Raw genomic sequence first — 22,052 nt, 5'->3', positions numbered from 1 at the left:
TAGTGTTTTCAAAGTATTTTTCAAAAAATAAAAATGAAATTTAATCAAAATAATTCTCTTAATATCTACATAGTAATTTACTAATACCTAAGTATATAAACATCTGGATTAGTGAAGAAGCCAGTGTGTGATACTCATACTTGCCAGTTTATCAAGCAAAGGAAAATGTGTTTGAAAGCTATATGCATTGCAGGAAACAAAAATATGAACCTTAAGGCTAACTGACCCCTTGTAGGAGGCAGATGAAATCTGATAGTCAAAAGTTGTACTTGTTAGAATTATACATATTTATAAAGCAACGAAAGATAACATTCAGAATGCCTGTGTTCTCTCTCTCTCTCTTACAATACTTATAAAGCATTTTATTGTTTCTCACAGGTTAGGGGAAATATTGTTTATCAGTAACAGAAAAATCCTTACTTAACAAAACAAGTGAAAAGCACCAAAGAATCTGTCAACAACTCTGATGAATTCCAGTGTTATTAAGTTACAGTTTTTAAACTATACTGTAATGTAGTACTCAAAGCTTTCATAAATACCAAACCCAGTAACTCCTGAAAAGAAATATGGAATTCTTCACGAATTTGTGTGTCATCCTTGCGCAGGGGCCATGCTAATCTTCTCTGTTTCGTTCCAATTTTGGTGTATGTGCTGCCGAAGCGAGCACCCTCTGTTCTCTTTCTGATGACAGGTAAATAAGAATAAGAATCAATGGGAGAAGGAAACCAAACTTCTGTGTTTGAATTTGTCTTGTTGGGACTGTCACAGGATCCACAGATCCAAATCTTGTTGTTCTGTGTTTTCCTGATCATCTACCTTCTTTCCATATTTGGAAATCTGCTGATAATACTCCTCATCCAAGTTGACTCTCAACTTCACACACCCATGTACTTTTTTCTCAAAAACTTATCTTTTGCTGACCTCTGTTTCTCTACAAGCATCGTACCCCAGATGTTGGTTCACTTCCTTGTGAAAAAGAAAACCATTTCCTTTACTGGATGCTCAATACAGATAGCGGTCTTCCTCCTTGCAGGGTGTACAGAGTGTGCACTGCTGGCAGTGATGTCCTACGACCGGTATGTGGCTGTCTGCAAGCCCCTGCACTATTCTACCATTATGACCCAGAAGGCTTGTGTCCAGCTGGCCACAGTGTCCTGGATAAGTGGGGCAGTTGTATGTTCAGTGGACAGTGCGTTTACACTGTATCTCCCCTACCAGGGATGGAATGTCATTAATCACTACTTCTGTGAACCACCTGCTCTCCTAAAGGTGGCATCTGGGGACACCTACAATGCTGAGATAGCTCTCTTTTCAATGGGGGTGATTATCCTCCTAGCTCCTGTCTCCCTCATCCTTATCTCCTACTGGCATATCATCTCCACTGTGATCCGGATGCAGTCTGGGGAGGGGAGGCTCAAGGTCTTCTCCACCTGTGGCTCCCACCTCACCGTTGTGGTTCTCTACTACGGCTCTGGAATATTTGCCTACATGAGACCGAATTCCAAGACGATGAATGAAAAAGATAAGGTCATCTCTGTGTTCTATTCAGTCATGACTTCCATGTTGAACCCCATCATTTACAGCCTTAGGAACAAGGACGTTAAGGGGGCTCTCAGGAAGCTGGCTGGAAGATAGTATGCCTCAGAGGCAGTGAGTTCTGAAATCTGAAAAAAATATTTGAACATTTTGATTGACAACATGGTTCTGACATCCTCATCCTTTCCTTCCCTTGCTTCATTTCTCAGCTTATTTGCTTCTATATTCATTAAATGACTTCTCTATGCAAGCACTGTGCCTACATCCACGAGATGAGTAAAACTCAGTGCTTTCCTCAAAAGATGTGGCAATCCACTAACAAGAGATCATAAACATAGAGATAACCATTTTAAAATTTCAATGAGAGGGACTATTTTTAGAAAAGGTTAAAAAAAAACACTGTGTAGACCCAAAGTGAAGGCAATAGCTTATTTGAAGATCAGAAATACTTTATGTAGATGTCTCCACTGAAATGATAATTGATTTATTAGTAGGATATACAATTTCAACAAGTATCAATGGTCCGAAAAGATACCTAAGAGACACTATATCATGAACAAAAACAAAGATGGCCAGAGAGGGTACATTAAAATCAGGAATATATGTCAAGAAATAAAGCTTAGTAATGATATTGTCACAGGATTAGCTAGCTTTATATTATTCTGTAGAGGGTTTTATGCACATGATGAACCAGTTTGCCCTATAGGAAGTCTTGCCCTATAGAAATGATCTGGTTATGCCTTTGCTTAGGAGCTTAATTCTGAAAGACAGTAACAGAGTGAAATATTGTGCTTGGCAGTTTGTGTGATCACAGTACCAAAGTTAGTCAAAGGACTTATGGTCTAGATATTATCTCAGAGGTTATGAGTCTATGATATTTAATATCTGAAATAATTTTTATCTTGTCTTTCTTTTAATTTCAATTATGAAGGGAATCTTATTGTTCAAAATATACAATCATGTTCTGCTTTAATCAGTAATTCTCTCAACCAACACATATTTACTGAGCTTCCTGTACTGAAATGCCTAGGAAGTTGGTAGTATTTAATAATTGTTAGTATTTAATTACTACTTGTGCATTCTGATAATTTGTAACTTTGTGGAAACATTTAAATTGAAAGATATTTTAATAGCTATCTGACAGTATGATAGGCACTAAAAAATTGTGATGTCAATTAAGCATGAATAGCTCAGTCTTAAAGAGTAGAATTTTCTGGCCAGGCACAGTGATGCAGACCTGTCATACCAGCGGCTTGGGAGGCTGAGACAGGAGGATCACAAGTTCAAAGCCAGCCTCAGCAATGGCAAGGCACTAAACAACTCAGTGAGACCCTATCTCTAAACAAAATACCAAATAGGGCTGAGGATGTGGCTCTGTGGTCGAATGCCACTGAGTTCAATCCCTGATAACACCAAAAACAAAACAAAAAAAAATCATGAACAGATATATTAGGAAAAGTGTCAGAACACACCCAAAATGGATTAATTCTTCTAAATTGTCATTGTGAGGGGCTGATGGTGACACCAGTAAGAAGAATCAGGACAAATAATAGCCTAGGTAGATAGGACTGGGAGAGAAAAGCATACCTCAGACAGGTGGAGAAAATGTGTGGGGTAAATGAGGCATGGAAGAAAAAGTTCTTTAGCATAGCACAAGAAGCTTTCTTTGAGCAAAGACCAATAAGCAAAAACTACAACACTGTGAGGAAAGGTATGTATCACTTAACTTGATTTAACTGTTGCATAATGTGCACATATTTTAAAACATCATAGTATACATGATGAATGTCTATGATTTTATTTGTTAATTTAAATAAATAAAACATAAGCATGTTACTTTTTTAAAGAATCAATATCATATGATTTGATTAAGCAGTTCTGATCCTAGGAATCCACTTTACAAATGTGCATGAAAAGATTGTGGAGGAAGAGCAAGACGCTGGTATGATTCTCTAGGGTTTTTTTTCTCCACAGAAACATCAATTTGCACAGCTGTTCGTGCACCAAACTACTTTCACTATAGCACAGTACCTCATTTTAACATAATAATTAAAAAAGATACAGAAAAGAGATCTCCCTTCAACTACAACAACACTATGTGGAGAGATGTGTCCTGCTTGGGAGATAGTAAGGGGATTAAGAAAGGGCTTCACCTGATGCTGATTGCAGAGGTCTCAGGCCTTGGGTGTCCTGTAGCAGCAGGCAGGCATGGACCTTGATCTTGCTTTGTTGCTGGACTGAATTTGGCAATCTATGAGCTCCAGGTATGACCCAGCATTGTGGAATTGGTTGCCATGGGACTGTCCATTTCATATCTCCCCCAACCTTTGGAAGAATAATATAGACAGAATTTTCCACTTGGGGAAGAAAAGGGTGTGGGTACCCAGTTACTGCCTAGGAGTCTGAGATTAGTCTCTCCATGATAAGGCTCAGAGTCAGGCTGAATCCCATAGCCTGTAAATACAGGCCAGTCACTACAGAAGAGGTATCTGAGTCACTCGAGGGCACTGCAAGAAAACAAAATTACAGGCCAATGTGATGAACATAGATGCCAAAGTTCTCAAAAAATAATAGCAAATAAAATTGAGCAAAACATGAAAAAGGTTGTTCACCATTATTAAGCATCATTTATCTCAAAAATGCAATGATGGTTCTACACATACAAATTAGTAAGTGTGATAAGCAAAATTTAAAGAATGAAAGACAAAAACTAGCTGATGGTCTCAATAGACATGTAAGAATCATTGAAAAATATTCAATATATCTTCCTGATAAATAGTCTAGTGAATTAGGTATAGAAAGAACATACCTTAACATAATAAAGGCTAAATGAGATAAGCACTTAATTAACATCATTATCCATGAGGAAAGTTCAAAGAAATTATTTTACAATGAGAAACAAGACGGGGATGCCTTGTTTTGAGATTTCTATTCAACCTAATACTGGAAGTCGTGGCCACAGTACCATGCGAGAGAAAGAAATGAAATGCACCCAAATCAGAAAGGAACAAGTAAACTTGTCTCTGCAGATAACATGAACTTATATACAGACTAGATAAAAGTATTTGCCAACCATATATCTAAAAAGAGCTAATATCCAAAATATCCTAAGAACTCAGTAACAAGTAAACAACCCAAGTAAAACATGCCCAAAGAACCTGAGGAGACATTTATACAAAGATGATATTCAAATGGCTAAGAGGTCTATAAAAAATGTTGAACATCAGTAATCACCAAGAAAATACAAATAACCCAATGAGGTATCACCTCCCACCTTTTAGCATGGCTATTTCAAAAATATGAAAGATAACAAGTGCTATATCAAGAATGTAGGGAAAGGAAATTTTGCACATTGCTGATGGAAATGCAAATTAGTACAGACACTGTGGAAAGCAGCTTGGAATCTCCCCAGAAAATTGAAAATAGAATTCCCATATAATCTGGCAATTTCATGATGGAGACATATCCAGAGGATATGAAATCATTATAGCAAAGAGAAATCCCACACTCCCAGATTCATTACAGCATTATTCACAGTTGCCCAGATATGAAAACAACATAAGCGTTCATCAATGGATGACTAAATCAAGAAAATCTGGTGTAAATAAACAATGACAACCTTAGGAAAGAATGAAATTTTGTCCTTTACCACCACCTGGATGAACTTGGAAGACGTTAAGTAAGATAAAAAAGAACACTGTGTGGACTCACTTTCATGTGAAATTTAACATAGTCAAACACAAAAAGGGAAGGCAAAATGGTCGTTACCAGGGAGATGCTGATCACAGAATACAAACTTCAAGTGAGACACAAGGGGAAGTTCATGAAATCTGTTGCACATCATGGTGATTATAGTAGCGACAACAGTAATATATGTGTAGTTGAAAATTGCTGAAGAAGTATGTTTTAACTGTTCTTATCACAATAGTGCAAATATATGAGGTAAAACACGTATTAGCTTGATTTAGCAATTTCACAATGTATTCAAATATCAAGACACTATATTGGACACCAAAAATAGATAAAATTTTTGCTGATAAAAATAAAAATAAATAAAATGTGCAAGTGTTCACTTTTTAAAAAATACAATAAAGTAAGATTAAATTTTTTGGAGACTGTTTATTCATCCATAATAGCCAACACAGTTTAAGCACGATTTAGCCAGGCTAAGGTCTAAATGCCTGGCATTTATTATCTTATTCCATTTACCCAATAACATCAAGACTGCAGGCCTGTATTTATCACCACTTTTAAGTTGAGTACATGGAGATACAAAGGGTTTAATTCAGTTTCCTATTGTGCACTGAGGATAAAAAGGAAGCCAGGGATTCAAACTGAGGTGCTCTTTTCCCCTTCCTCTCTGTCATTACTCTAAAATATACCCTCATACAAAGGAAGAAAATTCACTAAGCTTTAAATGACGAAAGGAATTGTCAGTTACATATAAATTCAGTCAAATACAGTATGCATAATAAAAACACAACAGAACAATTATACAGGTGATTTTTGCTTCTGTCTAAATTTCTGAATTTTTTCATTATAAAGAACTCACATCAGTCAGTTTTAGGTGTTATATTATGGCTTATCTAAATAGATTAAATAATTTACAATTATTTTTAGAAAGAAAACAAGAACTTCCAAGCTCTCACAAACACTGTTCCCAACCATAATAATCTTTACATAGGTGAGGTATTTTAGAGCTTCTGCATGCAACAAATTCAAGTTCCTACATTTTCTTATAAATCTTGCCATGACACTAAATATGATAAAAGAAAGCATGTTTAGGTTAGCTAGAGAGTGAGTTATATATATATATTTATGCCTCCTGTCCAGTGGACAGAGACATCATATACATTCACTTCAAGGATTTCATCTCCTTGCAGCTATTTCAATGCTCCAAAACACATATGTGTATCTGCATTTAACAAAATTCAAAGAAAATATATACCATAGATTTATCTCACTGTTATTGTACACTATTCTGTTTAAACTTGGGTGCTTTCAATTCTATTCCTTTAATTTTAATCTTAGGCACTGTAAAAATGCCCCCAACATAAAAAAGACTCTGATAATTTTCAAATTGAAATGCCAGGATCCTTTTTTCTTAGCCCCAACCACTACACCAACTCAGGTTTATGCCTTTATTTATGAAGTCAGTATGACTGACTCCTCAGAGCTGGAATGCAAATGCAGTCACATCTCTATTACTCTTCCCCATTAGCAGCTAACATCTTAATAAACAGCAAGTCTAATATATCTTCTGTGGACCTTTTATTTACTAAAGATTTAAGAATCCAGTTCAAAGGAACAGTCCTTCAGTGCTAACAGGCCATTGGAGTTTGCTCAGTCCCAAAGCAATCCCAAGTCCCTACTGCTACACAATGTTGAAATAGACAGTCTCCTACCATGTTTACTTGGTATGTGTCAGGATGATGCCTCACCAGAGTGAGTCAAAGACATCCATTCAAAGCTTTTTCTTGTCCTAGTCCCTTTTTTTATGTGGGCTTCACAGGTCACTGATATGTGCCAAGTGAGTTTACATTGAAGTCTGTTTATACTAGAGCTACATACAAGAAAATAAGGTGGGATTTTCAAAAGTATAAGTATCATCTCAGAGGAAAATATTAAAGAATGAAGGAACATAGCAATTTCACTTTGAAAAGGAATAATAAGAGGCAAGTCAAGAGCCCTCTCTACTAGGTGGGGTGTACTGGCAGCACATATTTTCCCAGAACCCTCCTCAAGGCCCCCATGACCTCCTTATTCCTCAGGCTATAGATGAGAGGGTTCAGGGCTGGAGTGACAATTGTGTAGAAAACAGAGATGATGTTGTCTTGTTTGGGACTGTGGAAGGAACTGGGCAGGACATACATGAATGTGGCAGCCCCATAGAACATCCCAACCACAGTCAGATGGGAAGAGCAGGTGACAAGGGCTTTCTTCCTTCCCTCATTGGAGGGCATGCGGAGCACAGTGAACAGAATTAGTGTGTAGGAGGCAACAATGGCAGAAAGGGGCAGCAAGAGGAAAGTCACACCTGTCACATAAACCAGGAGCAAATATCTGGAGGTATCTGCACAGGCCAACTTCAGCAAAGGTGGGATCTCACAGAGCAAATGTCTGATTTCCAAGGACATGCAGAAAGGGAAATGCATTGTATACATGGTGTGTCCTAAAGCAGTCAAGCATGCCAGGATCCAGGATGTGGCCACTGTGAGCCAGCAGACCCTTGGCCTCATGAAGATCATGTAGTTCAGAGGATGACAAATGGCCACATACCTGTCATAAGCCATGAAGGCCAGGAGGAGGTCCTCTGCACTACCCAGCATCAGTGCTAGGAACATCTGAAGGGCACAGCCTCCAAAGGAGATGCTGTTTTCTCTGCGAAGATAATCCAGGAGGGTTTTGGGAGTGACAACCGATGTGAAAAGGAGGTCCACAAGAGAGAGCTGCCCGAGCAGGAAGTACATGGGCACCTGGAGCCGGACATCTGTTGTGATGACCAGAAGCAGCAGTCCATTGCTTGCGAGGGCCAACATGTACAGGAAAGTGATCATGGCACAGAGCAGATCAGGAGCCCCGCTGTCATTCAGAATCCCCACCAAGATGAAGCTGCTTCCCCAGGTGGAGGAGTTCCAGAGCTCCATTCTGTTTAGTTCTTTCAGTTGCCTAAAACAAGATAGATATTCAGAGGCATTAACCTACCTTTTTGGTCCATCCCAGGACAGTATGCAATGGTCAATAGAAATCCCATGAAATGTCCTTTCCTTCTCTCAGCTAAATTTCCCCTCTGGATTCTGAATTTCTAAAAACTTCTATTGAATTTTGATTTGCCCATCCATGTAAATGTAAAATAGGCATGTCGGATAATGCTAATTATTAAGAATATCTTTACATAAGATATGGGAAAGAATAAGCCCAAAGATCTTTCTACATAGATGAAAACATCTCTCTCTTCATAACAAACCAGTACACTGGACAGTGTTTAAAAGCTGGCTGTTTTTCTAGTTAAAGTTGACTTTGGGACACAATTCTACTTTTAAAATTTTATTCATAAAACCTGTTTGCCATCTTCTTGCTTAACCTGATGTCTGCCTTTATGTTCTGCCCTCATTGTTTTTGATACCTTCCTCACTAGCAGGATTTCAGGGATCTTGGGTCACATGATTCTTACACTCTTAAGCCATCCTCACCTCCTTGGGGGGGATACAGTGACTCTGCTTTAGATAAAAACAATTCTGGGCTTAATTGAATGGTCAGCCTGATGTAGGTTTTTGATGCAAATTAGTAGGAACAGTGGAAAAAGAACACTTGCCTATTCGAAGGAAGTGATGAGCTATTTACTTGGAAGGAGACAAGAAAAATAAAATTATGGGATCCACAGAGACATAGAAGTTGTTGGTATTTATGGTATATGATAAAAGGAGTGAGTTACAAAAGAGGAAGCCTTATAGAAAATGACCAAAACTGTTCTTTTACCTGGGAGTCAAAGCAACATTCTGACCATAAAAAATACCTTCCTCTGCTTCACAAATCTTAGGAGCATATGGAAGGATGCTGGCCTTGCTGAGTCCTGAATCCATATGATACTACCAATGGAAGGGACTGAGGAGGAATGTTTTGAATGGGGCTGATGGTATCCACTCAGCATGCACTTTATGAATGCAGATCTTTCACAGTTAGGTGGAGTATATAGAAGACACTCTGGAAGAGAAGAGAAAATTTTAACAAAAAGTTCATCATCTCTCCCTTGTAATATCTCCACCAGCTCCTATCTTTCTTTACGTCAACACTCTCAGTATCTCAGAGTTGGGATCATAAAAACTTGATATCAGGAGACCCATATGATCCAGTCCCTTTCATTTACACAAGTGGATATTTGCTAAGGAACTCTGATGTATCCAGTACCACACTTGATGCTAGGGTGGTAGCATAGATGTGAAAACTAATCACAAAAACACCTACCTCACCCAATGGCAATGACCAATATGTGAAGGGAAATATGACATACTTCACAACAAATAAGGGAGGTTTCACAAAAGGATTCCCCAATAAAATGGGTACAAGCTACAGGTTGAGAATGAATAGAAACTGGCAAGGTCAAAAACAGGACATAACAAAAAGAGAGAAGATAGTGCTGTAAAAGTCAGGACACTGACATACAGTACAGTGATGTTCTTCCTGCAATTTTGCCATAAGGATCGCTAAGCAAGGAGACCTTCAGAGAAACACACTCCTTAAAGTGAAGCCTCACCCTCCATTGGGGTGTATGATATTCCTGCTGCTTCATGAAACCAAAACTACACGACTACCTGGAAAACATTGATTGGAATACTGCCTATGAACAGCAACCAAAAAAAAAAATAATTTAAGGACAATTCTGGGCACGATTGCTAGTAATTATGAGACTTGAAATGCTCTTAATTTTCTTGAATAAAATGATGAAAGGATAGAGAAATAAAGGGAAAGAAATAATTGGGCACATTTCTCCAGATCTCTGGGCCAATATAGGGAGAGATTTCAAAGAGGAGGAAAAAAGCAGGATTTTGTTAAGGAGGTGTCGCCAGGCCTCCAGATTCCTACCTACATGCCGCCTCTCTCTGTTTCAGGACTCTTGCTTTCTCTCCTTTTCCATTCACTGGTTTCTCATGTCTATAGATCTCTAAGGAGAAAGGCCAGGGAGCACCAACTGGACCAACAAAGGAAGGACTCCTCTCTGGAAAATTGCTAGAAATATATGGGTACCTCAAACCAAGAGCAGTCAGTCAGCAGAGGCTGAGATGAATAGAGGACCATTGTAGATGGTCAGTCCATTCAGATAATGCTAAAGCTTAGAAGCTTATTTTTATAAGTTTTTTCTCTGTCATTGATCAGTATATTTAAACATTTTTACTGACTTTAGTTGGATTTCTGTGGCATGTCCAAGAGAAACTTCAGCTGATATTAGGTATTCGTCTTTGAAGGTGCTTTCCTTTGGGGGACCTCATCAGACTACTAGAGTCCAGGAAAATCAGGTGCACCAAGGGTAAGTACTGAGAATATTATTGGGAAGCCAGCATCAGGAATTCTAGAGGCTCTGTACTGGCCAGTGGCACTAAATGATTGCAAAAGTTCCCACATGTTCAAAGTGCCTAAAGTCACCTTGAACAGACAGGAGTGAATGAGCTGTAAAGCCTAAGGCACTAGAGAGTCTGAGCTGAAGAGTATATACCATCTTGATTCTGTTTCTCAAGACTTAGAGGGTCTACTGCCTAGAAACAGAGAGAGAGTCCTTACCTCGTTGAGGAAAAATACCACTGCTAGACCTCAGCAAGTATCCTGGGATTCACTTATGGGTTCCAGAAGGTCAAGATGATGAAGAAAGAGGAGGTGGTTCTTCTGGTAGGATGGGATATAGGTATGTGTATGATCGTGACTGGGACCAGGGGTCAAAGGCTCTTAATGGTCACTGTCATTAACTCTCTTTCCTGGGGAAAGAGACAGATGCAGACAGGCAGCTGAGAACCTTGGGCAGGATCCTGGGGACGTAAGGAACTGAATCCCTTAGGAAGGCTCCCATCCACTCTCCTTGTGAGAAAGTGCTTCACAGTCATGGAGTGATTTGGGCTGAATTCTTGAGTCTCTGTCCTCATATTTTCATATGTTCCTCTCTTGTTGGGATTCATGAAAATGTTAAGCACCAGAGGAACTGGGGGGAACGGGGAGATATGGGAGGAGCTACTCAAAAGAGACCCACTATTGGCTAGCCCCACTCTTCCTTGGGCAATTGTGAGCTCTGGCCTGTCCTGGGGGACATATTAGAGTCTCTTCCTCTCAAGTGACATGTCCTCCCCTGAAAATGCCACTCCAGGAAACTGGATTTTAATGAATCCTCTTGGGCATGTCTCTTGGCCCAACATTTCACTGATTATGGGCTCTGAAGCCTGAGGACTTGTTCTGCCCCGTGAGGTCTTGCTGAGACTGTGCCTGACTGAGTAGATGGTGTCCAGAACTGGTCCAAGAAGCAAGTAACCCCTATTCTTTCTTCTGTCCAAATCACAGAGTGTATCTTCTGGCTTCTGGAAGGGCTACCACTCTCCATCTCCCTCTATGAGGCCCTTGTCTGGGCTATTACCAGCTGGAGGGAATTAACAATACTAACATCAGGTCTTCCTTCACTGACCTTAGTTAGCATTCTACAGTGATTTATTGGATCTTCATATGCTTTTCTATTTCTTTCTCATTTCCACCCTCTCTCATGCATGTGCACATGAGCATGTGCCTATGTGTTCTCTGCCCAGTGGGCTCAGCTGCTCAGAGGGATGAGGACACAGCACTGGGCTCCACCATCGTGGTTTTGGTTCAGGCATTTCTCATCTCTCACCCAAACCTTTGCTTCATCCTCCTCAGTTTTAATTCCTTAGTCACTCATTTCACTAGTAATATTGGGAAAGACTGCTAGAGTTTTCACTCCATTTACTTTCAATTTCAAAAAAGTTAAAATCAAATATTTATTTTTTCATTATAAAAAGAATAATCCCTAGAAACTATTGCACAACAAAAGAAATATAGCATGTATAAAAGTAACACACTCATAAGGAGACATATTGGTTAGCATCTCATCCCAATGATGAAATAACTAAAAAAAAATTAATTTACAAAGAGAAAAATTTTATTTTGGAGTTTCAGTCCAGGTCTGGGCTGATTCTTGCTTTGGGGCTCTGTTGGGTGTGCTGAATAGCAATAGAGTGGTGTGTGCAACAGGGAAAAACTACTCATGTTATGGCCAGGAAGTAAAGAATAGTGAGAAAGAGGCCAAAATCCCCCTCAAGAGCACACTAACAATTACCTAAGGTACACCCTGTAGGGCCTACATCTTAAGGGTAGGACTGAGGGACCAAACACTTAACACATGGAATTAAGGGAACATTTTATATCAAAACTATTGGAGGAAGTTTTTCATAGGTAAAATAGAGCAGGACTTTTCATTATAGAACAAAAATGGAAACAACACTTCTGCCCACCAACAGAAGAATAGGTTAATATTAACACAAAGGGGGACTATACAGAAATCAAACAAGAGAACCAGAAGGCCTAAACCCCTGTCTTTTTTTAACCCATTTATTTTTTTTTTATTTTTATTTAAGTATATTTTTAATTAAATTATTTATTTATTCCAATTTGTTACACATGATGGCAGAATGCAATTCATTTCATATTACACATATAGAGCACAATTTTTTAAGTCACTGATTGTACACAAGTATTTTCACACCATTTGTGTCTTCATATATGTACTAGGGTAATGATGTCCAACTCATTTCACCAGCATTCCTATCTACTTGGTCCTTCCTTCCCCCCTCCTTCCCCTTTGTCCAATCCAAAGTTCCTTCATTCCTCCCATGCTTCCCCGCCACCCATCGCCCTTATGAGTCTACATCCTCATATCAAAGAAAACATTTGGTCTTTGGTTTTTTGGGATTGGCTTGCTTTAGTTAGCATTATATTCCCCAACTCCATCCATTTACCTAAAAATGCCATGATTTTATTCGCTTTTAATGCTGAGTACTGTTCCATGTGTATATAATCACCAAAGTTTCCCTATCCATTCATCTACTGAAGGGCATCTGGGTTGGTTCCACAATTCAGCTATTGTGAATTGTGCTGCTATAAACTTTGATGTGGATGTGTTTCTGTAGTATGCTGTTTTAAAGTCCTTTGGGTATAGAACAAGGAGTGGGATAGCTGGGTCAAATGGTGGTTCCATTCCCAGTTTTCCAAGGACTCTCCATACTGCTTTCCAGATTGATTGCACCAATTTGCAATCCTGCCAGTGATATATGAGTGTACCTTTTTCCCCAAATCCTTGTCAACACTTATTGTTGTTTATATTCTTGATAGCTGCCATTCTGACTGGAGTGAGATGAAATCTTAGAGTAGTTTTGATTTGCATTTCCCTAATTGCTAGAAATGTTGAACATTTTTTCATGTGTTTATTGATTTATTGTATATCCTCTTCTGAGAAGTGTCTGTTCAGGTCCTTGGCACATTTATTGATTAAGTTATTTGTTTTTTTGGTGTTAATGTTTTTGAGTGTTTTATATATCTTAGAAATTAGTGCTCTATCTGATGTGCTTATTATACCTTTCTTTTTAAAATTTGTTTTACTTGAAAAGTAAAAGTTTATATTGATTATAGTCTCCATGGGGAATTGATAAATGTATACACTGTGGATTTGCTGAACTGAGCTCATTAACATTTCCATTGCCTCACATATTTATCACTTTTGTGATAAGAACATTAAAATACTATACTATATACTATACTATACTATAGCTCTTGAACTTCTTCCTTCTATCTAACTAAAATTTTGTATCCCGGGACCAACATTTTCACACACATTCCTTGCCCTCCCACTGGTCCCTGGTAACTACCCTTCTACTCTCCACATCTATGAGCTCACCACTTTTATGGAAAATAGTTTAGCAATTTCTTATAAACCTAAACATGTCCATACCATATCCCAAGTTGTTTATGTTGGGTTCTTTACCTAAGTGAATGGGCAATTTATATTACAAATGTTTAATGGCTCTTTTCATAATCAATAAATTTTAAATGCTCACTTCAACAGCACATATACTAAAATTGGAATGATACAGAGATTAGCATGGACCCTGTGCAAGGATTACATGTAAGTTTGTGAAGCATTCCATATTTTTTCATACTAGACAAAGGCACCAAAAACATACATTGGAGAAAAGATAGCCTCTTCAATAAATGGTGCTGGAAGAACTGAAATCCATACAGAGCAAAATGAAAATAAACCCCTATCTCTCACCATGCACAAAACTCAACTCAAAGTGGATCAAGGACCTGCACCTACTGGAGGAAAAAGTAGGCCCAAATCTTCATCATGTTGGACTAGGCTCTAAATTCCTTAATATGACTCCTAAAGTGCAAGAAATAAAATCAAGAATTAATAAATGAGATAGACTCAAACTAAAAAGCTTCTTCTCAGAAAAGAAATAATCAATGAGGTGAACAGAGAGCCTACATTTTGGGAGCAAATTTTTGCCACACACATGTCAGAGCATTAATCTCCAGGATATATAAAGAACTCAAAACACTTAACACCAAAAAAAAAAGATAACCCAATCAATAAATGGGCTAAGGAGCTGAACAGACATGTCTCACAAGAAGATATACATTCAATCAATAAATATATAAAAATGTTCAACATCTCTAGTAATTAGAGAAATACAAATCAAAACTACTCTAAGATTTTATCTCATACCAGTCAGAATGGCAGTTATCAAGAATACAAACAACAATAAATGTTGGTAAGGATGTGGGGGGAAAGGAACACTCCTACATTGCTGGTGGGACTGCAAATTGGTGCAACCAATCTGTAAAGCAGTATGGAGATTCCTTAGAAAACTTGGAGTGGAACCATCATTTGACCCAACTATCACACTCCTGGGTCTATACTCAAAGGACTTAAAATCAGCATACTGTATACAATCATATATACTGTAGTAATGCAGCCTCATCAATGTTCTTAGCAGCTCACTTCAAAATGGCTAAACTCTGGAAGCAAACTAGATGCCCTTCAATAGATGAATGGAAAAAGAAACTGTGGTATATATACACAATGGAATATTACTCAGTATCAAAAGAGAATAAAATTGTGGCATTTTCAGGTAAATGGATGGAGTTGGAGAATATCACGTTAAGTGAAATAAGCCAATCCCCAAAATACAAAGGCCAAATATTCTTTCTGATAAGTGGATATTGATCCAAAATGAGGGGGGAGGCATGAGAAAATGGAGAAACTTTGATTGGGCAAAGGAGAGGGAGGGTCAGGAAGGTGCATGGGGACAGAAAAGATGGTGGAATGAGATGGATATCATTACCCCTAGGTACAGGTAACACTGCACGTATGGTACGATGCTACATGGTGTACAACCATAGAAATGAAAAGTTGTGCTGCAGTTGTATATGATGAATCAAAATGCATTTTGCTGTCATATATACCTAATTAAAATAAATAAATAAATTGTAAAATGACAAATGGCCATTCTTTTTTGAGTGGATAAACAAACTATGATGCATTCATACAGTTGGGTACTACTTAGTATTAATGGGAAAGCACTTCTAATAAACACAAAGAGAATGATGGATCTCAAACATATTACACTCTGTGAAAGAAGCACTCTGAAAAGCTCACAATAATACTGACAGTAAACAGATCAGATACCTGGCGGTGAAGGGAGAGAATGATTATGAAAGGGCACTAGAGCATTTGAGCAGTTGACAAAACTTTGGTGGTTAATATCTTGACTTTGGTGGTGTGTACATGATTATATTCATTGATCAAAAGTTGCAAAAGAATATATTTAAAAAAGGATTAGTGAGGAATGTGAAAATGGTGGATTAGACAAAGGGAGCACTTTCCAGTTGCTCCACAGGTTGAGATTAAAGCTTCAAGAGTATTGCCTCTCAGCTAGGTGGGCAATTAAGGGAATCCACTGAATTTAATATTGGTTGGTAAACTAATCACAGAGTCACAGAAAGTCAGAAGCTTTAAGCAGAGAACAAGAAGAAATACAGTAAAGGTGAACCAGTTTTGTTGGTGGTGCTTGCATTAGTACCACCATTTTACTGTAGAGGAGAGAGAGAGGAAATGGAAAGCACCATGAACAACTTTGTCATGTGAAAACCTGTGGAACAGAAAGGGAGGCTGATCTTAAATAACCCAGACAGGACAGGGCGAGTTCATGATTTAAAAGCACTTAGAATGTCTTGCTGGGCAAGTGGAGAGTAAGGTGGGAGTCATGTGCAAGTACCCACAAGGCAGCTTTCAGCGGCAGAGCTCCGGAGTTTAAGAAAGCATTGCCAGTCTCCCCCAACAAACAGGATCAGAGTGTGCTTGGTCCAGTCTGACTGAAACAGGCACAAAGATGATTGTTCCCAGGTGATCCAGGCTGGTGATACAGAGGGGAGAGAAGCTTGTGTTCTCTTTGTTTCTGGTGGCCCAGGAAACCAGCTGGGGAGAAGCCAAAACTGGTAAAATAGGCACTTCTGCATTCCAAGTCTCATCCTGGGAAATCCACATTCATGATGGTAAAGTATGTGATGACTTATAAGGTGAGATCTGCACTCTATGAGGGGAATATGCCAGAACTTTATGAGACCCACACTTCCAGCAGAGATCAGCATCTGCCCAGCAACAGAGGTAAATACCTCCAAAGTTCCAAAGGATAGTCAGAACTAAAACCCCAGTTCTTGAACTTCTCATGTAGAACTCTACATTAGCTCAGCTCTAGGAATGCACCAACTTAGTGGTCCAGACAAAATTCTGCTTGTCAGTGCTTCCCAGATACCATGAGAAGCAGTTCTTCCACATACTGTTGTAGAAGCTGAGAGCTACTCCAACCAGCTTCTGTTCCAGGCCACAGCAAATAGCAACTTGGTGTGAAACACAAAGTGTTTGGATTTAATAATCCTAGCTCTTGATCCATAGGGTATATAGGCCAAAAGGAAATGCAAAGAAGGATGTGACAGGATATTCATGAACATACATCCTTGTCAATAGTTTTGACCACAATGGAAACAAGCTTTTCCTTTTTCATTAAGATTATTTTTCCTAGTTGTATACCTTTTTAAATTTTTTTTAAAAATTATTTTTCTCTCTAGTCTCTTTCTCTCTATCTTCTTGCTGTACTGATAGGTTCGTGAATTTGTATGTGTGTGCATGGTTGTGTGTAATTTTTCTCTTTTTAATCAATTTTTACTCACCCATGTATTTAGCCTAGTTTTTTTTTTCCCCCATAGTTTTGACTTGAGGTTTAGGGTTAGAAATTTCAAGGATTGTTTTAACTTGAAATTTTATTCATTTAATTGTTCTTACCTTTGTTTTTGTTACTCTTTTTACTTCTTATTCACTTTTTACCTTCTCTAACAACCCAAATTACCTTTTTCCCTCTTCCTCAATTTATTACTTTTAGTTATTTTTTAATCATCTTTATAGCCATCAGCTATTCTCTCCCGATTCCCCTCTGTTCACTTTTTAAATATTTCAAGTTTCTCTTGCAATTCCCTATTTTCTCTTCACTTAAGGCACTATAATTTTACTGCCCATTAGAACTATTTAGTTTATATAGTCTCATCCCCCACCATTTTTTTTGGTGAACAATATGATGGATGATGTAGTTGGTTCTTGCTGTTCAATGGTGCCAATATATAGGTTGAAAAAATAACCTTTCTCACAAATGGGAAACCTGGATATTCATTTATAGAAGAATAAAACTAGATCTCTATCTCTCATCCTGCACAAAACAAATCAAAGTAAAACAAAGTACTAGCAATTAGACCACAAATTTTGCAACTGCTAAAAGACAGCAAAAGCTGAATACTCCAACATATTGGCACAGACACCAACTTCCTTAACAAGACTCCGAAAACTCAAGAAATAAAGTCAAGAATGAATAAGTGGGAAGGGCATCAAATTAAAAAGCTTCTTCCCAGCAAAGGAAACAAAAGCATTAGGAGAGAGCCTACAGAATGGGAGAAAATCTGTTAGCTACTCCTCCAATAGGGGTTTAATATCCAGGTTGAAATAGAGCAAATTATACTCCATGTGTGAATGACTATGTCAAAATCAAATCCACTATTATGTATAATTGTCATAAACTAAACAAAAACATTTAAAGAAAGATTGATCTTACTGTATTTAAATTGTACCTTATTTAAAAATAAAAAATAATAATGATAATTTCAAATGAATGAATTTATGGCTGTTAATACTCTGCCTCTTTAGCCTTTATTAAACAAACATGGGGGAAAAAAATACCACTCCCATGTTATTGTTCTTGTGGAAAAAAATTTCATTTTACCTTTTGAAAAGTCACAAATGTATTTATCATTGTTCAAGAATTAAGCTTCCTAACTCAATACTAGATCAATTTTTGAGCTCACCATTGCTTCCTGCATTGCATATATTCCTTTGATGTTACTATGCCAACTGCCAAAATTATTTTGGAGGATCCTTGAAGGAAAATTATTTTTGTTGTTGTTTTTAATTCATCCTCGTTCATTAATGATGGTTCTGTTTCATATGGAATTCTACCTGTAAAGTTATATTTCCTCAGCATTTTAAATTGTATTTCTCTCTTATCCTATTAACACCATTCATAGTTTACTGTCATCTAAGTATATTGGATTAATGGGTAGTCTTTTTATCTCTGATAGCATTTAAAAGACTTTAAGAAATATTGACCTCTACAACTTCAGTACTCTATGGACTTCTCTTTATTTTATGTTCAATACTTGGAAAATTGAGCTCTCTCTTCTCACATCATTGGTGACAGACAAGTAACTGTAACACCAAGACATGTGGACACAGGTAAGATCTATGGGGTTGGAGAGGTCAGTGAAGAGAAGATTTCATGTCTACACTCTCCACACAGAGCAGTCATATGGGAAGGGAAGTAGTCCAGGTGAAGAGGGCCATGAGGAAGGGAACCAGCATCCCACAGAGGCAGGAAAATGCCTTTTGCTCTGAGGCAAAGCTCTGGCCACACAAGGAGCCTTTGCTTCCTGGTTTAATCAGGAAGAAATTTAGAAGTGGATCATCAGTGTCTCCCTTAGGATTGAGTAGAAACTTAGGGCCTCAGATTCATTTAATGAGGGGAGAATGCAGAATACCAATTCAAGAAATATACCCAAGAGGATTCATTAACAGCCTATTTCCAGGATCAACATTTTCAGGGGAGGACATTTCAGCTGACAGGTTAAGTCCCTCTGAAGATAGATGTAGGACAGAGTAAAGGGAGAAAAATAAAATCAGCCTCTTCTAGAACATGGCCCTGGCTCACTGCTGGCCCAAGGGACAGTGAAATTGGCATGGCAAGGTCTCCTTTGGGCAGCTCTTCCATTATCTGCTCCTCCACAGCCCCACAGCTTCCATCTTCACTCCCAGATGCCAACAGGAAGAAAGAAGGGTCTGGTGATCTGGAACCAAGAACTCAGTCTGACCATTACCACCAGGTAGAGGGCCTCCCTCCCCAGAAACCTGTATGACAGGAGGAGTTTCTACTAATTCTTTTCAGGTGTGAAAGCAGGAAAGCCACAGGAAACTACTCAAAGACTGCATTAGCTGCCACTGTATCCACTGTCATCTTCACAGATCTGCAGATGAGAGGAAGGGACAGAAGCATCCTGACACCTGGTCTGGAATAAATATCAAAGATACTTAACCAACTCAGCAAAACTTCAACCAACAAACACTGCTGAAGAAAGTCACATCCTACCTCCCCATTTCTACTGGCATCTTATCACCCTTTAAACAATCCCAGAGGAGTTTGGGAGGTTAGGCAGGGAGGTTTCTCACAGCTGGAGGTAAAGGCTTTTTCTCACTTTCAGAGAAATATGTATATATAGCTTCTAAGTACATTGAGTCAAAAAAGAGAGTTGAAAGCAAACCCTAAGAATGTAAACTACTCTGTCTGCCAGATTCTCTCATGCTTTGTGCTTCATTGCCCATCCCAATCTTTGCATTTTTGATTTCCTGAACATGAATAGAGAACTAGTTAGGATTGCTACTCTGTGCTCTAGCCCAGGCCTGAGTATTTGCTTCCTTGGTAGGATTATCAAAACCTGTCTTTAGACCCTGTGGTTGCTGCTGGCCTCTGGCCATTTTTTTGCATGTATCAGAGGATGCATGCCTCCACAAAGGGCCAGCAAACAACGGATGATAATCTTGTTGGATGTTCTCATATCTTTTAACTATTAAGAACTAAGAGCCCCAGAAGATATCAGGGCAAACAATGAAGTTTTACCACATATATGCCATGAGGCAGCTAAATGATTGACAGAAGGTTGGTTCACTTTCAAATCTTTAACTGCATGCAGTGAATTAGTTTTCTTTATCCCATTCTATGGGCACAGTACTGACACCTGTCAATCTAAGGCTTCTATTGGTTTCTCCCTGGGAGTGGATTCCATGTATGAAAGACAGGTTTCAGAAAGGGAGCTCTTCCTCACTGTCCCTGTGCCCCTTCTATCCAGTGCAAATGCTCTGGATTTTCAGAAGGGAGAGTGAATGTCAGAGTCAATAGCAGGAGAGGGCAGAGAATTAGTGGGCCTAATTACAATATTCAACCCTCATCTTCCAGGGGAGGGCTTCCGCTGTTGTATTTCTAGTTCTCCCAGTATCCTAAGGGGCTTGAGACATTACAAGTCTAGGGTTCATCTTGGCAAAACCTCACTGAGAATACATCTGGTTCTAAGTAACTAAAGCAATCACGCATAATGGAGCTCTGGAACTCCTCTACCTGGGGAAGCAGTTTCATCTTGGTGGGGATTCTGAATGACAGCAGGGCTCCTGATCTGCTCTGTGCCACGATCACTTTCCTGTACATTTTGGCCCTCGCAAGCAATGGACTGCTGCTTCTGGTCGTCACAATGGACGTCCGGCTCCATGTGCCCATGTACCTCTTGCTCAGGCAGCTCTCTCTCATGGACCTCCTGTTCACATCGGTTGTCACTCCTAAAACCCTCCTGGATTATCTTCGCAGAGAAAACAATATCTCCTTTGGAGGCTGTGCCCTTCAGATGTTCCTAGCACTGACCCTGGGTGGTGCAGAGGACCTCCTCCTGGCCTTCATGGCTTATGACAGGTATGTGGCCATTTGTCATCCTCTGAACTACATGATCTTCATGAGGCCAAGGGTCTGCTGGCTCATGGTGGCCACATCCTGGATCCTGGCCTCCCTAAGTGCCCTAGGATATACTGTGTATACCATGCACTATCCCTACTGCAAAGCCCAGATCAAGCATCTGCTCTGTGAAATTCCACCCTTGCTGAAGTTGACCTGTACAGATACCTCCAGATATGAGCTTATGGTTTATGTGATGGGCGTAACCTTCCTAATCCCCCCTCTTGCTGTTATCTTGGCTTCCTACACACTAATTCTGTTCACTGTGCTCCACATGCCCTCCAATGAGGGGAAAAAGAAAGCTCTCCTTACCTGCTCTTCCCATCTGACTGTGGTTGGGATGTTCTATGGGGCTGCCACATTCATGTATGTCCTGCCCAGTTCCTTCCACCATCCCAAACAAGACAACATCATCTCTGTTTTCTACACAATTGTCACTCCAGCCCTGAACCCTCTCATCTATAGCCTGAGGAATAAGGAGATCATGGGGGCCTTGAGGAGGGTCCTTGGAAAACACTTGTTGCCAACACACTCAGCCTTTTAGGTTGGTCTGGTGGCTGGTTTCTAAAATTCATTCCTCCTCAAAGTCAGAGGGTTTCTATTACGAATCGCATGTTTATGGAAAAGCCAATATAGTGAAGAATATATCTTATGACAGAGAAGTTGACGTATGTACATACAGTACTTTCAAGTTCTCCCTAAATCTCCCCATGAGGTATTTTCAGCCATACCCTTTAAAATTGCTAATGACTTTCTTTAAAATTTACTCTTTCCCCAAGTAGCTACTTAATTAAGAGATTCTGTAATGGGCTGGGGCTG

The 22,052-nt window shown here is 39.0% G+C and overlaps 3 protein-coding genes and 2 non-coding genes across 5 annotated transcripts; 3 read left to right on the top strand and 2 right to left on the bottom strand.

Moving 5' to 3' along the window:
* Positions 1-560: 560 nt before the first annotated feature.
* LOC124088652 (U6 spliceosomal RNA) lies at positions 561-667 on the bottom strand. The gene has a single exon (XR_006850410.1). It is a non-coding gene; the product is annotated as a U6 spliceosomal RNA (small nuclear RNA).
* A 44-nt stretch (positions 668-711) lies between these two features.
* Positions 712-1,635, top strand: LOC124088551 (olfactory receptor 2D3-like). Its single transcript, XM_046438250.1, has one exon. The coding sequence runs from the start codon at positions 712-714 to the stop codon at positions 1,633-1,635; it is 924 nt and encodes a 307-aa protein (XP_046294206.1).
* Positions 1,636-7,232: 5,597 nt separating this feature from the next.
* Positions 7,233-8,183, bottom strand: LOC124088550 (olfactory receptor 2AG2-like). Its single transcript, XM_046438249.1, has one exon. It carries the CDS (start codon positions 8,181-8,183, stop codon positions 7,233-7,235), a length of 951 nt encoding a protein of 316 aa, XP_046294205.1.
* A 5,947-nt stretch (positions 8,184-14,130) lies between these two features.
* On the top strand, positions 14,131-14,234 carry LOC124088657 (U6 spliceosomal RNA). The gene has a single exon (XR_006850414.1). It is a non-coding gene; the product is annotated as a U6 spliceosomal RNA (small nuclear RNA).
* A 6,592-nt stretch (positions 14,235-20,826) lies between these two features.
* LOC124088580 (olfactory receptor 2AG1-like) lies at positions 20,827-21,777 on the top strand. The gene has a single exon (XM_046438280.1). It carries the CDS (start codon positions 20,827-20,829, stop codon positions 21,775-21,777), a length of 951 nt encoding a protein of 316 aa, XP_046294236.1.
* Positions 21,778-22,052: the final 275 nt, after the last annotated feature.

The sequence above is a fragment of the Marmota monax genome, unplaced genomic scaffold (genome assembly GCF_021218885.2).
Source record: "Marmota monax isolate L192 unplaced genomic scaffold, Marmota_monax_Labrador192_F-V1.1 WCK01_AAM20220418_F8-fsc00061, whole genome shotgun sequence".
NCBI lineage: Eukaryota > Metazoa > Chordata > Mammalia > Rodentia > Sciuridae > Marmota > Marmota monax.
The sequence above is the reverse complement of the archived record's forward strand: the minus strand, read 5'-3'. Positions and strand labels throughout refer to the sequence as shown.

Bases quoted from the DNA above. Each gene is read 5' to 3' on its own strand.
- LOC124088551 (XM_046438250.1), top strand. From the start codon at position 712: ATGGGAGAAGGAAACCAAACTTCTGTGTTTGAATTTGTCTTGTTGGGA.
- LOC124088550 (XM_046438249.1), bottom strand. From the start codon at position 8,183: ATGGAGCTCTGGAACTCCTCCACCTGGGGAAGCAGCTTCATCTTGGTG.
- LOC124088580 (XM_046438280.1), top strand. From the start codon at position 20,827: ATGGAGCTCTGGAACTCCTCTACCTGGGGAAGCAGTTTCATCTTGGTG.